General features: G+C 46.7%; 1 protein-coding gene across 2 annotated transcripts in view; it reads left to right on the top strand.

The window, feature by feature from the left end:
• Nucleotides 1-16,986, top strand: part of PRPS2 (phosphoribosyl pyrophosphate synthetase 2) — a 204,294-nt gene that overhangs the window by 82,740 nt on the left and 104,568 nt on the right. For both annotated transcript variants that reach the window (XM_029604340.1, XM_029604341.1), the window contains one exon: nt 14,283-14,381. In XM_029604340.1, coding sequence (XP_029460200.1) covers nt 14,283-14,381 — 99 coding nt within the window. The remainder of the gene's footprint in view (nt 1-14,282; nt 14,382-16,986) is intronic.

The following is a 16,986-nucleotide window of genomic DNA, read 5'->3' as shown; positions in this document are numbered from 1 at the left end:
AGCCTTCAAGATGATAGTGACTCGGTGGGGGACTCCAGACATGGATCTTCTAGCAAACAGATCCAATGCTCAAGTACTCAGATACTTCAGCCGCAGGCAGGATCCGCAGTCCCAGGGGATAGACGCCCTGGTACAAGCCTGGCCACCGGGGACCCTCCTATACGCCTTTCCGCCGTGGCCCTTACTGGGCGCAATCATTCACAAGATTCAGCGGCACAGGGGACTAGTTCTTCTGGTGGCCCCGGACTGGCCAAGAAGACCCTGGTACGCAGACATGAGAAGACTACTGGCAGGGAATCCACTACCCCTGTCTCCACACAGAGACCTGCTACAACAAGGTCCCATCCTCCACGAGGACCCAGCTCAGTTCTCTCTTACGGTCTGGCCATTGAGAGGGCCCGCCTGAGAAAGAGGGGATACTCGGGGGCAGTAATAGATACTCTCCTCCGAGTACGCAAGTTCTCCACATCTCTAACATACATAAGGATCTGGAGAGTCTTTGAGGCCTGGTGCGAAGACCACAATGTCAAACCACGTTCCTCTAAAGTTCCGGTGATCCTGGAATTCTTACAGAACGGACTACAGAAGGGTCTGTCCCTCAACTCCATCAAGGTACAGGTGGCTGCATTGTCGAGCGAGGGCGACAGCATAGCCTCACACCCAGATGTATCACGCTTCCTGAAAGGAGTCAAACACATTTGCCCACCACTAAAGTGGCCAGTGCCCCTGTGGAACCTCAACCTCGTCTTGGAATTCCTAGCGGGATCCGCCTTCAGACCCCTCCGAGGCCTGTCCCTCCGTCTGTTAACCTTGACGGTGTTCTTCCTGGCTGTGTGCTCGGCCCACCGCATCTCAGAGCTACAGGCCCTGTCCTGCCGTGAGCCATTCCTCACTCACCCCGGGGACCATTCAGCTACGCACGGTTCCCTCCTTCCTCCCCAAAGTGGTCTCACACTTCCACCTTAACCAAACCATCTCACTACCTGCGATGGACGGCTTGAAGAGGTTGGAAGAAGCCCATCTCGACATCAGCAGACTGCTATCCAGATATCTGGAAATGTCGGAACCAGTACGAAAGACGGACCACCTTTTCGTCCTTCACAGTGGAAAGAGACAAGGGGAAGCAGCCCCGTGGGCAACCATCGCCCGCTGGATCAAGGAAGTCATCAAGGCGGCCTACGTAGAAGCGGGAAAACCACCACCTCTACAGGTCAAGGCCCATTCCACCAGAGCCCAGGTGGTTTCCTGGGCAGAAACTAGAATGCTGTCACCTGCCGAGATCTGCAGGGCGGCAACGTGGTCCTCCATCCATACCTTCTCCAGATTCTACCGTCTGGATGTTCAGGCTCGGGAGGACACAGCATTTGCAAGAGCAATCCTTAAGGGACCACGGGCAGCCTCCCACCCAGTTCGGAAGTAGCTTTTATACATCCCATTGGTCCTGAGTCCATCTGCTACACGCTAGGAAATGGAGAAATTACTTACCTGATAATTTCGTTTTCCTTAGTGTAGACAGATGGACTCAGCAGCCCACCCTCGGCTGCCTCCTTACATGGTCCTTCAATGATTCAAGGGTAAGCCATGCTTTCATTTACCTAGGGCATCCACCCTGCCGGGTGTAGATGCTTTCCGGTTGGACACACTGGCGGTCTCCAGCTATAGTCAACCAACCAGTTCAAGTTAATCAAGTTTTAACGTTCTAACAAAGTTACCTAGGTTAATCATATTAAGTTAATCAGTCAGTCACACATATATCCACAATGCTTTGCAAGGAAGAATACTGAGGAGCTGCACTTCCTGCAGGGGGATATGTACTAGGGGCTGACATCAGATTGAAATCTGATCCGTCTCCAACTGCTAACAGGAGTTCACTATACCCATTGGTCCTGAGTCCATCTGTCTACACTAAGGAAAACGAAATTATCAGGTAAGTAATTTCTCCATTTCTCACCACGCTGTTGTAGTGGAATCTGCTCAGAAGAAGGCAAGGAGACCTCTGCCCCATGCTTCTACACCTCCAGGAAAAGAACAGAGGTTTCTGGATGCCCTGGGACGTCGAGTGTTCCATGACTCCATACTAATTTCACGCATAGCTGCCTACCAGCTATATATGATGCAGTATACCAGAAACCTTTTCAAGATGCTGCAAGACTTCTCTGACTCCCTTCCAGAGCATTTTCAGGAACAATTAAATTCCATGCTCAAGAAAGGCCTCAATGCTGGCAAGCACGAGGTCTGCGCTGCATATGACATCTTTGACACTGCCTCTAGAGTGTCTCTAGCAAGGATTAGTGCCAGAAGATGGGCCTGGCTGAAGTCCTCGGATTTACGACCCGAAGTCCAGGAGAGGTTGGCAGGCCTCCCCTGTGCAGGTGATAATCTTTTCGGGGATAAAATCCAGGAGACTGTCGCCAGCTCCCAGCTGTATAGTCAGATTTTCCCTCTACTTCTAAACGGATGTTCAGAAGAGAGGCCAAGAGGACAACCTGTAAAGCTCATAGGTATTATCCTCCCCCCTCTCGCAATCGCCCAACCAGGCAATACCAAAAGCCCACCAATCCAGGCCTTCAAAAGCCCAACCAGCTCCGCAGCCACCCCAGCTTCGGGGTTTTGCTCCCAGTTAGAGAGCATCTGTCAACCTCCACTGCCATCTTTTCCAGTGGGTGGCCGTTTGTGCCACTTCCCCAAAACCTGGAACAAAATCACTACAGATCAATGGGTCCTCTCTGTAGTAGCTCAAGGTTACCATCTCATCTTCCTCTCAGTGCCATCGGACTCCCCACCCTGGCTGGGGTGGGATTTACCCGATCACTCACCACTTCTAGAGGAGGAACTAACAACCCTCCTCCGATCCCATGCAATAGAACCAGTGCACCCTTCACAACGGGGACAAGAGTTCTATTCTCGATATTTCCTGATACCAAAAAAAATCAAGGGGCATTTGTCCAATTTTGGATCTACGTGCCTTAAACATCTACAAAAAGAAAAGTTCAGGATGGTAACCTTGGGCTCCCTACTCCCTCTTCTGCAAAAGGAAGATTGGCTTTGCTCTCTAGACATATAAGATGCGTACACGCATATAGCAATAACACCATCTCATCGAAAATATCTCCAGTTTCTAATCGGACACACTTCCAGTATCGAGTGCTCCCATTCGGCCTAGCATTGGCGCCTCGGGTATTTACAAAGTGTCTGTCAGTAGTAGCAGCGTATCTAAGACGTCAGAGCATTCACATCTACCCTTACCTAGATGATTGTTTGCTAAGGGCCACATCCAAACAGGAGGTTCTAACCTCCTTACATCTAACCCTACAGCTGCTACTGTCACTCAGATTTCTAATAAACTATCCAAAATCCAATCTGGTTCCATCGCAGATCCTCTCCTTCATTGGAGTGGATTTAAACACCATACAGGCAAAAACTTTTCTCCCAAGGGATTGTGCCCACACTATTGCAGCGCTTGCGAGACTACTTCGGACTCGTCGATCCACAATGGCTTGTCATTTCCTGTCCTTGTTGGGTCACATGGCATCCTCTGTTCATGTTACGCCTATGGCTCGTCTAGCCATGCGAGTCACACAATGGACCCTAAAGTCTCAATGGGCTCAGGCTTACCATCCAATATCCAGCATTGTCCACGTCACCAGGCAGCTCCGTCTCTCACAAGCTTGGTGGATTCAAGAGTCCAGTCTTCTCAAAGGATGACCTTTTCAATCTCCAGAATCTCAAATTATACTGACAACGGATGCTTCCAACCTCTTTTGGGGAGCCCATGTCAACAGTCTGCAAACTCAGGGAACCTGGTCTGCAGCAGAATCCCAACATCAGATAAATTTTATGGAACTCAGGGCAATATGGTATGCCCTGAGGGCTTTCGGGATTGCCTATCCAACAAAACAATCCTGGTCCAAACAGACAACCAGGTAGCGATGTGGTGCATCAGCAAACAGGGTGGGACGGGCTCGTACCTGTTTTCTCAGGAAGTAGCATAGATATGGGCCTGGGCTCTCTCTCACTCTATGTTCCTGAGAGCGACCTACCTGGCAGGCAATGTACTTGCGAACAAATTGAGCCGGACCTTTCATCCCCACGAATGGTCCCTAAACCTTACTGTAGCAGAGAAAATCTTCCAGCAATGGGGTTATCCGCACATAGATCTATTTGTGTCAATTCACAACCTCAAAGTAGAGAACCTCTGCTCCCTACATCGCAGGTACAGAACATCGCCAAGGGATGCTTTTACCCTCTCGTAGTCAAAGGGTCTGCTATATGCGTACCCTCCACTTCCACTCATCAGCAAGACTCTCATGAAGTTAAGCCCTTTACTGGCCGTGACAGGCGTGGTACCCCATCCTTTGCGACCTTGCAATCCATCCACAAATTCGCCTGGGGGCAGATCCGTTACTGATAACTCAGAACAACGGACAGCTACGTCATCCAAACCTCCAGGTCTTGTCACTGACCGCCTGGATGTTGAAAAGCTAATATTACAACTGCTCAACCTCTCTGACCCGGAATCCCAAGTCCTTTTAGCGTCATGAAAGCCTTCTACTAGGAAATCATATCATTCAAAATGGAAAAGGTTTTCCTTATGGTGCACTTCAAAGAAAATAGATCCCTTTACCTGCCCCACAACTAAGTTCTTAGACTACCTCTGGCACCTGTCAGAGTCTGGTCTACAAACTTCCTCCATTAGTGTGGTGACCGCTTTTCATAAAGGTATAGGAGATGTCTCGATATCAACACAAACCTTAGTAGCGCGCTTTCTGAGGGGCTTTACTACATCTAAAGGCCCCCACTGTGTCCTCCGGCCCCTGCTTGGGACCTGAATGTAGTATTAGCACAGCTCATGAAACCTCTGTTTGAGCCTCTTCACTCCTGCGAGCTGCGTTCTCACTTGGAAAGTGCTCTTTCTCCTAGCCATAATGTCAGCTCACAGAATTAGTGAGCTACAGGCGTTGGTAACACATCCACCTTACACAAAATTTCTCCATGATTGAGTGGTGCTCCGCACTCATCCTAAATTTTTACCGAAGGTAGTCTCTGAATTTCACTTAAATCAATCCATTATACTACCTACTTTCTTTCCAAGGCGCCCCACTCACATCCAGGTGAGTGAGTGCTGTATTCCTTGGACTGCAAACGTGCCCTAGCTTTTTATTTGGACCGCACTGCAGCCCATAGGAAGTTCTCCCAACTGTTTGTGTCCTTCGATAAAACTAAGCTGGGGGTTCCGGTGGGCAAACAGTCTCTATCCTCCTGGCTAGCGGACTGTATTTCCTTCTGCTACTAACAAGCAGGCCTTCCACTGCAGGAATGCGTGAAGGCACATTCTATAAGAGCCATGGCAACATCAGTAGCGCACCTGCGTTCAGTGCCCCTTACTGACATTTGCAGAGCTGCTACATGGAGTTCTCTCCATACCTTCGCAGCTCATTATTGCCTAGGCAAGGCTGGCAAGCAAGATTTCATTTTTGGCCAGCCTGTTCTGCACCATCTATTCTGAGCTTAATAACCCAACTTCCTTCCAGCAGCCCACTGGATTTCAGGATGCCCACCCCTGTTGTTGTGCCTGTTGCACGTCTTTGGGTGCTTTTGGTACATTTACTCGGGCCTCCTCAGCTCGCTATTCACCCATATGTGAGGACTACCATCCTGCTTGTCCTGTGAGAAAGCAGAGTTGTTTTCCTGTTACAGGTGTTCTCACAGGACAGCAGGATGTTAGTCCTCACGAAACCCGCCCACCGCCCCGCGATGTTGGGTTTGCTTCCGATTTATTATTTTATTTTTTCACTTGTACTTTTACTTTCTCACAGGACAAGCAGGATAGTAGTCCTCACATATGGGTGACATCACAGGATGGAGCCCAATCATGGAACACTTTTGTCAAAGTTTCCAGAACTTTGACTGGCCCCTACTGGGCATGCCCAGCATGGCACTAACCCTGCAGTCAGCAGGGGTCCCCCTTTAGTCTTCTTTTTTCTGCGCAGCAGTAGCCTTGCGGTTAAGGAGCTCTGCAGAGATTCCTGAAAAAAATGTTCCTAAATTACTAAAAGTTAATTTGCCCCACAGGGGTCCCTCCTTCAACTTTTTCAAGCCGCAGTACTCCGGTAAGTTTTTTACCCGTTCTCCTTCGATTACCGTCGGGTTTGGCCCTTGCGGCCTACTGGCCGTCGACTGTACCACGGCTCAATTTTTTCCATGGGGTTGGGGTTCCATCTGTGCCCAGACTGTAATCGCATCATGTCCATCACAGACCCCCATAAAGTGTGTGTAATGTGTCTTGGACAAGAGCACGATGTCTTGACCTGCACCAAATGTGCCCTAATGATACCAAAAGGTCGCAAGGCCAGAATAGAGAAGATGGAACTTCTCTTCCGTGCTCAAACCCCAACTCTGTCCATTGCATAGACGTTGTCGGAACCGGCTCAGTCAACTTTGTGCCAGTATCGACCACCGGCAGGTGACCATCTGGCATCGACGACATCTCGGCCTTCGACACCCTCCACTCCTCCTCAGGACCGAGGGGATCGTAGAGACAAACATTGCCATCAACATCGAAAGTCTCGGACCATCGAGGGAGCGAAATAATCGACCTCGCCATCGTCCAAGCCACCATCAAAAAACAACGTCCAGAAAAGGCATCGACCTTTTCGGCAACTGGGTCACTGAGGCAACCCTTTCCCGACAGGGTATCGGGAGCCGCGACTCCACCTTTAATGATGGTCCCTCCGGCTATACCTCTGCCTCCTTCTTCTGTTCCGGAGCCGGGGCTGCTTGCTCCAGGTCTCCGAGAAGAACTGGACCGGATGGCTCAGGAGGCCATCGACAACGTGATGCAACGACTCCAGGTTCCTCCGACACCGGTACCGATTGTGGAACTGCCCACCGACCCGATTCCGGCATCATTGGCACCGCTGCTCTCCAGGATGGAAGCGCTCATTGCCGCTTTTCCACCAATGGTCCCCGGGTCGCTGATCGCTCTGGTGCCCTCCCCGCTTACTCTGTCATCAGGAGGAGAAACACCATTCTGCATCCCTCCATCGGGAGTTCTACCTCAGCCATCGATGCAGATACGTCCATCGCCACCGGGGGTCCAACCATCGGTGCCGATACGACCATCGGTACCACCGAGCCATCCATCGATGCCTTTGCCTTCGATGCCTTCATCGGTGCCTCCAATTATTCCTTCAATTCCTTTGGAGCCTAGACCAGGACCCTCTGGTTCCTAGAGAGGCAGGTGCTGATCCCTATGATACCTGGACTGATGATTCCTCCCCAGACACAGATGATTTGCCTTCACCACCTTCACCCACTGAAAGTAGAAAGTGTTCTCCTCCAGAGGACCTTTCCTTTATAAATTTTGTGAAGGAAATGTCTGACTTGGTTCCCTTCCAGTTACAGACTGAACAGGATGATAGGCATCAGATGATGGAGTTGCTACAAGTCCTGGATGCTCCCAAGGAAATAACCTCCATCCCTTTGCACCAGGTTCTTCTTGATCTCCTCGAGAAGAACCGGGAACATCCTGGCTCCATTGCTCCAGTCCACAGAAAAGCTGACACTACCTATTTGGTGTAGTCAGCTCCGGATTTTCAGAAAACTCAATTGGATCACCAATCTGTAGTGGTAGAATCTGCACAGAAAAGAGCAATGAGATCAAAGCCTCACACTTCTTTTCCTCCAAGCAAGGAACAGAAGTTTCTAGATGCCATTGGTCGCCGTGTCTTCCAAGGATCAGTGCTCATCTCCCGAATTGCCGCTTATCAGCTCTATATTACCCAATATAATAGGGTCATTTTTAAGCAGGTACAAGACAGACTCCTTGCCTCAGCTCCAAACCCTAGTTAACAAGGGTTTTGAGGCAGGCAAGCATGAGATCAGATCATCTTACGATATCTTTGACACTGCTACTATGGTATCTGCAGCCGCTATTTCGGCAAGGAGATGGGCCTGGCTCAAGTCTTCCGACCTTCGCCCTGAGGTACAAGACAGGTTATCCGACCTACCCTGTGTAGGAGATAATCTGTTTGGCGAACAGATTCAACGGACGGTGGCGGAACTTAAGGACCATCATGAGTCCCTCTCTCTGTTCCCTTCTGACTACTATCAAGTATCTGCCATCATTGAATTTGTAATTAGTTTCTGAGTTAACTCTCTCCATCTGCTTTTCTCCTTCCCCAGTTCCATTACTCCTGTTTTATTGTAACTTCTCGCTTCTTCAGGTTAAGGTTATTGTTATAATACCTCTGTTCACTGTAAACCAATATGATATGATTTGTATCATGAATGTCTGTATAAAAAAGTAATCAGTAAATAAATAAAAATAAATACTCTTCAAAACAGCCCTTCCGAAAGGGCTCGAAGAAGTCCTACCCGCCACCAACCAGATCCCGTTCCACGAGACCTTTTCAAAAAGCCCAGTCTCGTCAGACACGGAAACAAAAACCGCAAGCAGCTCCTCAACCAGGTCCTGCTTCAGGTTTTTGACTTTTACCTAGAGAGCAGCAGCCAGCTTCCATTGCCTCACATACCAGTGGGAGGTCGACTGTGCCACTTCAACAACATATGGCACTCAATCACTTCAGACCAATGGGTACTGGTGATAATTGCTCAGGGTTACCAACTGAACTTTCTCTCCGTGCCACCGGACTCCCCACCTCTACGGACATGGAGAACATCCGATCACTCCATCCTTCTGGACGAGGAGGTCTCCCTGCTTCTCCAGTCCAAGGCAATAGAACCTGTACCCTACTCTCAGCATGGCCTAGGATTCTATTCCCGGTACATTTTAATCCCCCAAAAATCGGGAGGCGTTTGTCCTATTCTGGACCTACATGCCCTCAACAAGTACCTCCAACGAGAGAAATTCAAAATGGTAACCTTGGGCTCTCCCTCTTCTACAAAGAGGAGACTGGCTCTGCTCTCTGGACCTCCAGGACTCATATTGCGATAACTCCATCTCATCGCAAATACCTGAGGTTTCTAGTAGGCCCCAAGCACTATCAGTACTGAGTGCTTCCATTCGGCCTAGCCTCTGCGCCGCGAGTCTTCACAAAATGCCTCGTAGTAGTTGCAGCCTTCCTCAGGACTCAAGGTGTTCCCATCTACCCCTATCTAGACGATTGGTTAGTCAGGGCTCCCACTCAGAAAGCTGCTCTGTCGTCCCTCAATCTAACCTTACACACTAATTTCATTAGGATTTCTCGTCAACTACGACAAATCCTCTCTAGTCCCATCTGAAACCTTGTCATTCATTGGGGCAGACTTGGACACCTTGCAGGCAAAAGCTTTTCTGCCTCGACAGCGAGCTCTCACCCTCGTATCTCTTGCCCACCAGCTGCAGTCTCAACCCTCCGTGACTGCACACCACTTTCTCATCCTCCTGGGACACATGGCGTCCTCAGTTCAGGTCACACCAATGGCCCGTTTGGCCATGAGAGTCATGCAGTGGACCCTAAGGGCTCAATGGACTCAAAGCATTCAGCCCCTGTCAACCATTGTCCACGTAATCGACTCACTCCGTCAGTCTCTTGCCTGGTGGAAAAATCAGATCAATCTCCTCCAAGGCTTGCCCTTTCAGGCTCCAGACTCTCAATTAACTCTCACCACTGATGCTTCCAACATCGGCTGGGGAGCCCATGTGGATAATCTGCAGACACAAGGATCTTGGTTTCCAGAGGAAGCCAAACACCAAATAAATTTCCTGGAGCTTCGAGCAATCAGATATGCTCTCAGGGCATTTCAGGATCACCTTTCAAATCAAGTTATCCTGATCCAGGTGGCCATGTGGTACATCAAAAAAACAGGGAGGCACGGGCTCCTTCCTTCTGTGTCAAGAAGCTGCACAGATATGGGTGGAAGCTCTTTCCCATTCGATGTACCTCAGGGCCACATACTTGCCGGGAGTGGATCATATGTTGGCAGACAAGCTGAGTCACATCTTTTAACCGCACGAGTGGTCTCTCAACCCCTCAGTAGTGCATGCCATCTTCCAACAATGGGGATATCCTCATAGACCTCTTTTCGTCTCCTCAAAACCGTAAGTAGAGAACGTCTGCTCTCTCATTCGCAGCAAACACTCTCAGCCCAGAGACGCATTCTCCCTCTTGTGGGCAACCTGTCTACTTTATGCATTCCTTCCACTTCCTCTTCTCTTGAAGACTCTCGTGAAGTTACGTCAGGACAAGAGAACCATGATCCTGATAGCACCTCACTGGCCATGCCAAGTGTTTCCAGTACTTCAGGATCTCTCCATTCGCAGGCACATTCCCTTAGGAAAGGACCCGCCTCTGATCACTCAAAACGACAGGTGCCTCCGCCACCCCAATCTTCAAGCCTTGTCCCTTACGGCATGGATGTTGAAAGGTTAATCCTTCAGCCACTTAACCTTTCTGAACCAGTTTCCCGTGTCCTGATTGCTTCACAGAAGCCTTCCATGAGAAAATCTTACTCTTACAAATGGAACAGGTTTACATCATGGTGCTCTTCTCAGTCCCTTGATCACTATACCTGGCCTATCATGAAGTTTTTGGACTATCTCTGGCACTTGTCAGAGTCAGGTCTAAAAACGTCTTCCATCAGAATGCATGTCAGTGCTGTAGCCGCCTTCCATAAAGGTGTCGGTGATGTACCTATATCAGTACAACCCCTTGTAACACGTTTTCTAAAGGGCTTGCTTCACCTCAAGCCCCCACTGTGTCCTCTGGTCCCTTCTTGGGACCTCAATCTGGTTTTGGGTCGGCTCATGAAACCACCTATTCACATGGAAAGTGATTTTCCTTCTGGCAGTCACTTCGGCTCGCAGAGTTAGTGAATTGCAGGCTCTAGTTACCTACCCGCCTTACACTAAACTTCTGTGGGACCGGGCAGTATGCCACACTCAGCCTAAATTTTTGCCTAAGGTAGTTTCGGACTTTCAATCAATCCATTATACTACCTACCTTTTTTCCAGGCCCCATTCCAATCCAGGAGAACAGGCTCTGCATACCCTTGACTGTAAACGGGCTCTAGCATTCTACCTAGACCGTACAGCTGCCCACAGGGAAAGCACTCACATGTTCGTCTCTTTCCATCCTAACAAGTTAGGGCAGCCTGTGGGTAAGCAGACTCTCGCCTCCTGGTTGGCGGACGGCATATCCTTTTGCTATCAGCAAGTGGGCATTCCATTTCAAGACTGTGTTAAAGCACACTCTGTGAGGGCCATGGCGACTTCAGTAGCGCACCTACGATCGGTGCCGCTTCCTGACATTTGCAGGGCTGCCACCTGGAGTTCTCTCCACACCTCTGCAGCCCACTATCGCTTGGACAAGGCCGGAAGACAAGATTCCATCTTCGGCCAGTTTGTCCTTCGTAACCTATTTACAACATGACGTACCAACACCCTTCCGCCTGCCCGTTAGGGTTCAGGATGCCCTCTGCCAAATTTTTATCCCAGTCCTAGTGCCTTGCACATGTGGGTACATTTGGTGCATTTCTCGGACATCTTCAGCTCGGTACTCACCCGTATGTGAGGACTACCATCCTGCTTGTCCTGTGAGAAAGCAAAATGTTGCTTACCTGTAACAGGTGTTCTCACAGGACAGCAGGATGTTAGTTCTCACGAAACCCGCCCACCGCCTCGCGATGTTGGGTTCGTAACGTTTTCTTATTTTATTTTTCGGCACTACCTGTAGCTTTTAAACAAGACTGAAGGGGGACCCCTGCTGGCTGCAGGGTTAGTGCCATACTGGGCACTAACCCGTAATAGGGCTCCATCCTGATGATGTCACCTATATGTGAGGACTAACTTCCTGCTATCCTTTGAGAAAACCTGTTACAGGTAAGCAACTCTGCTTTTTTGCTAAAGACATCATATTTGATAACGGGACATTTTTTGTGATCTGGAAAGCTGATGTACACCAGTTTTAGATGTCTTATGTTCATGAACAAGATACCTCAACCTACAAAGAATCAAATTTGCTGAAGACTCTGCACTTCTGTTAAATGAATTTAAAATGACAAAGTTTATTTATTGGAGAAGCCCAGTTTGTAAGCTACCCAAGGCTCTGCGTAGCTCTCTAAATTAGGTTTTTGGAAAAGGTTTGTCATCATGTACTGCAGGGGAATAAGAGAATTGCCACTGCTATTAATTGCATCAGTAGCATGGGATCTTCTTAGTGTTTGGGTAATTGCCAGGTTCTTGAGGCCTGTTTGGCCTCTGTTGGAAACAGGATGTTGAGCTTGATGGACCACATAAGAGCAAGCACTTTCTCACCTTTCTGATGGTGTTGGAACTCAGGTACTTTGATCAAAACATTGAAATGGTTTCTTTAAAATTTAATAGCCAAACAAGGGAAGGAAGCAAATTATCAAGATTAATCCATTATAACATACACAGAAAGCAATTACAAAGTATCTAATTTATCTAGCGTAAATGATCCCCAAAAGATTTTTTTCCAGACTAGTTTCTTAGGGGAATAAAAGTTGTTCTGCTTTAAAAAAATTATTGATAGGGTGTGTTATAGGGGTGTGCATTCGTTTGCAACATATTGGCAATCCGCAACATATAGGGCCATATTCGTTGTATTCGTTTCCCACGAATACAACAAATCTTCACCGAATTATTCGGCCGTCTAAAGGAGCGAATTTAAACAAAATCCCCCACCCTCGTGGACCACCAGGGAGTTTTGGCAAGTCTTTGGGGGGGGGGGTTGTAGTTAATTAAATTTTAGCCGGAAAATGAATAAGAATGGAACGCATGAACGGATGCATTGTATCTGCCCCCCGAATGTAATGTATCTGCCCCCCGACGAATACTGAATGTAACGTATGCGGTCCCTTTGCACATCCCTCGTGTGTTATAAACCACTTTGCACAGCAAAATCTGTGCTGAGCTATATTGTATTTGTAATCATTTACCTCTGGCATATTCTTAAAAAAACAAACTATTTTATTTATTTATTTTTATTTAAAATCTTTTCTATACCGTCATTAAGCTAGTTGCCGTCACAACGGTTTACAATAAGGCACATAATTTAAAACTTAAATGTGTTGAGTTATATTAAACAGGTGCCATCAAATACTGTAACATAGTTTTATATTAAATAGTATTCAGTGGTTGTGATAAGTCATCCATTGTTCCTACCATGTGACAGGGGCCGAGCCATGGCACTGGTAGCCCTGTGACATAGTGAGAGCAAAGGCTATCGGCGCCATTTTGAATACAGGCAGCCGACAGCCCAAGTTCAGGAGATCTCTCCAGGACCCCCGCTGGACCACCAGGGACTTTTGGTAAGTCTTGGGGGGGAGTCAGGAGGGTGTGGGGGTTTATTTGTTAGATACGTTGTATTCATGGGGGTTCGCCATATGTTTCGTGACCCCACGAATACAACGAATAGAGACATATACGTTGCGGATTGCCAATACATCGAAAACGTATGCACACCCCTATTAGCTATTACTCCTTTATGTAAAAAATAAATGTGCGTCCAACACATACATTTTTACCCTCAAAAATTATCGCCAGCCCCAAAATTTAACAGACTAGCAGAAAAAAATTTTTCTGTAGGTCTTCCAACTTAATATCGTGGGTGCACAGATTAGGAAAACAGATGCTCGTAAAATTAAGCATCTGTTTTCCTAGCCTGGGCACAGCCACTTCTCCTGGGCATCTGATGCCATGGATGCGTTAGGAATACACAATTTATCCCTAGCATATCCTTTTTAGTGTGGTGGCTCATTTGCCTATTGCATTGAGCACCCAGAAGAGATGATTTTGTGTTTAAAAAAAAAAAGAAAAGTATGCAGTTTGAATGCACGTTTTTAGCACGTTGGTATTGCATCAGCCTTTAAGTTGAAGAGGGTTGGAGAAAAGGGGCGAAGGGGAGACTTCAGTAATGAAGTATCCTGAATATTACTCTTTGTTGTTATTTCCATAATAGAATGCCCTTCTAAAACCTCATTCCATTTTAGTTTTCTTCCTGGATGCAATGCATAAAAATATAAATGCAGATTGTGAATATTACTGTTGTGGCTGTTCTCAGTTTAACCTTATTTTTCTTGTTCCAAAGATGTGTTTACATGTTGAATCCACTTTATGCTATATGACTGACTATATTAATATTAACCCAATAAAAAAAAAAACAGAACGACACATTTGCTTTACAAAATACCAGCTAGCTTTCAGGCTTGTTTGTAATCTGCTGTAGCCACTGTTTTGTCTATAATTATGTTTGACATAATCAAAACATAAAGGACTTCAGAGGTACAAATAATTGTGCAACGTGTCTTTGTTTTTTCAGAGCCGTGCTCCAATTTCTGCAAAACTGGTTGCAAACATGCTGTCGGTTGCTGGGGCTGACCACATTATCACCATGGATCTGCATGCTTCCCAAATACAGGTAATTTACAAGGTCATATTTGTAACAGGTTGAGGCACTTTATTTTAACTGCGGTGTGACCTGATATGTTCAGTTTAACAGACCGTTTACATTGCTACTGGATGGTGCAGTTCTTTTTTTTTTTTTTTTTTATTTAAACTTTATTGTGGCATTTGCAGAACAAATAATACCAGCTGAGCATTCTCTATGCGTAACAAGATACTACATAAGAATTTTTCCATACAAATTGAACCTTCCTGCCACATCCCCCACTATCATCAGGAGTACAGCAAATAGTGTGTTATAATATGTACATAGATTATAGCCAGACATATCCATATCATAAACCTAGGAAGGACAAAAGCAGCTTTATCTTCTCTCTCTCTACCCCATATCAACATTGTGTTGTTCCCTCCATGTATCATAGGGAGACCACATCGCTGCAAATTTAGACAAGGTTCTTCTGTAGAGCTGTGATTTATTTAACCTATGGACCTGATGAAGTTGCTTATGAACCTCTGACAAATGGGGTGCCTCTCTTTGTTTCCGGTAAAGTGCGACCTCACAAAATGCAGTTAGAAATATCTGCTGAACTAGTTGTTCGGTGGGTCTATCCACTTGAGGGACTGGAATGCCTTACAGCATATTTAGGAGAGCTAAGATTGTCAAAGCTTGTGATTGTAATAAAAGAAAAGATCTTCCAGTAACACATTATAAGGTCACATTATGGGAAAAAAGAGCCCAGTAACCTATCTCCCCTCCAGTATTTATCTGTGTGTACATTTTATATAGCCGCTCGGATGTTAAGTACCAGTACAGTAAAACTTTATACCCGTTTTCTATGAGAGCAGCTGAGAGAGAGATTTATCTGTGTGTAGAAAAGAGAGATCCCACTCAAATTCAGAGAGGGATGCTCCCAAATCTTTCTCCCAAACTGTGATATGTGCTTGGAGATCCGCATTTAGCATAGCATACGATTTCAAGATGGTCCCTTTTACTTTGTCGGCATTATCACATATGCAATCAAAATAGGTCTTACCATGTAAGAGAAACTTTCTAACCAAATCTTCTTATGCCGAATCTGTACAAAGGAATGGAAGTCCTGGTTAGACAATTCATATCTGTTGACTAAAACATCAAAGCTCAAGAGCTCTCCTTCTCCCCGCATTTGTTCCATACAGAGCATTCTATGATCTCTCCATGTGTGGAAAGCTCCTAATGGTAAGCCCGAAGGAAAATGAGAATTATGAAACAGGTGGGAGCTTATAGAAATAGTCCCTCTGGCCATCCATCCTCGTGCACCATTGTAATCAAACTTGTGGGGGTCTCCACATTTTCTTAGGTTGCCATACCAATGCAGTCAGCAGCACAGAACACAACAGTGATTGGTCGAATTTCACCCATTGCTTCATCTCCCCCCTTTCTATTCCAGTCCACTATTGCATGTATTTGAGAAGTAGCATAATACCTTTTAAAATTTGGCACTCCCAGTCACCCTCTAAGTTTTGGCTGATAGAATATATTGCGAGATACTCTGGGTGGCTGTCACTATTAAAAATTTTCTTTTGCCTGATCTTCAACATTAAATTTGGTACCCTGATCGGTAGGATTTGAAATAAGATGCACATCCACAGGAGGATATTCATTTTCACCGTAGGTTTTTTCCCCAACCAGGAGAAGTCATAACCCTCCCATGTCTCAGGATCCTTCAGAATACTTTTTATCAGTGGAGGATAATTCAAGTTAAATAATTCTTCCACCTGTTCATTCAGGTACTCCCCCCAAGTACTTAATCTTGTACTTAGCTCATTTGAAGGGAAATCTCTGTCTCAGGGCCTCTGCATGATCCACAGAACAGTTAGATTTAATATCTCTGATTTATCAAGATTAATCTTGAAGCCAGACACTTGACTAAACCTTCCCATCTCAGCCACTATGCCCTCTAATGACTGGTCTGGCTTTGCCAGAGTGAAAAGTATGATTTCTGCAAAAAGAGATAGCTTATATTGGCGACAGGAGTTAGCAATCTGTTCTGTATCTGCTCAAGTTAGCAATCTGTTATGGATCTCTGAGAGGAGATAGCAATCTGTTGTGAATCTGCTATGGAGAAGATGCTTGATGGGAGGAGCAATCAGATAGGAGGAGCAATCTGTAGAGAAAGCTCTGTGTAGCATGCTCCTGGAGAGGGAGGAGTCAGCAATCTTGTAGTATCTCAGATATCGTCTTGCTAAGGAGTAGCAGTCTGTAATGAATCTGATATAGTTGTGGGTGGATCCCTGGGCCGATGGCAGATGGCAGATGACCACGCTCCCGGGAGGATACCCCGAGAGAGACCACCGGCTAGGCTAGAATATGGAGACAGACACACATTAGTTCTTTTATTAAAAAAGTACCGGCAGGGCTGTAGTCCCTCAGGTACTGGAACAACGATCCCAGGATGGCTGAGCTGTTGAGAAACTGTAGAAAGTGAGTAGGCAGAGTAGGCAGAGTTCATGAATAGAATTAGATGACAAAACTCATGTAAGGTCTCAAGTAAGCTCAGGAGCTGGAAAGGATTAGGCCCTCGAGGAGCGAGTACCTGGTTCCAGGGAAAGCTCTGAGAGAGTGATGGTAACTCACAGTTGTT

The sequence above is a fragment of the Rhinatrema bivittatum genome, chromosome 5, assembly GCF_901001135.1.
Source record: "Rhinatrema bivittatum chromosome 5, aRhiBiv1.1, whole genome shotgun sequence".
NCBI classification, from domain to species: domain Eukaryota; kingdom Metazoa; phylum Chordata; class Amphibia; order Gymnophiona; family Rhinatrematidae; genus Rhinatrema; species Rhinatrema bivittatum.
Note: the sequence above shows the minus strand (reverse complement) of the source record. Positions and strands in the feature narration are given on the sequence as shown.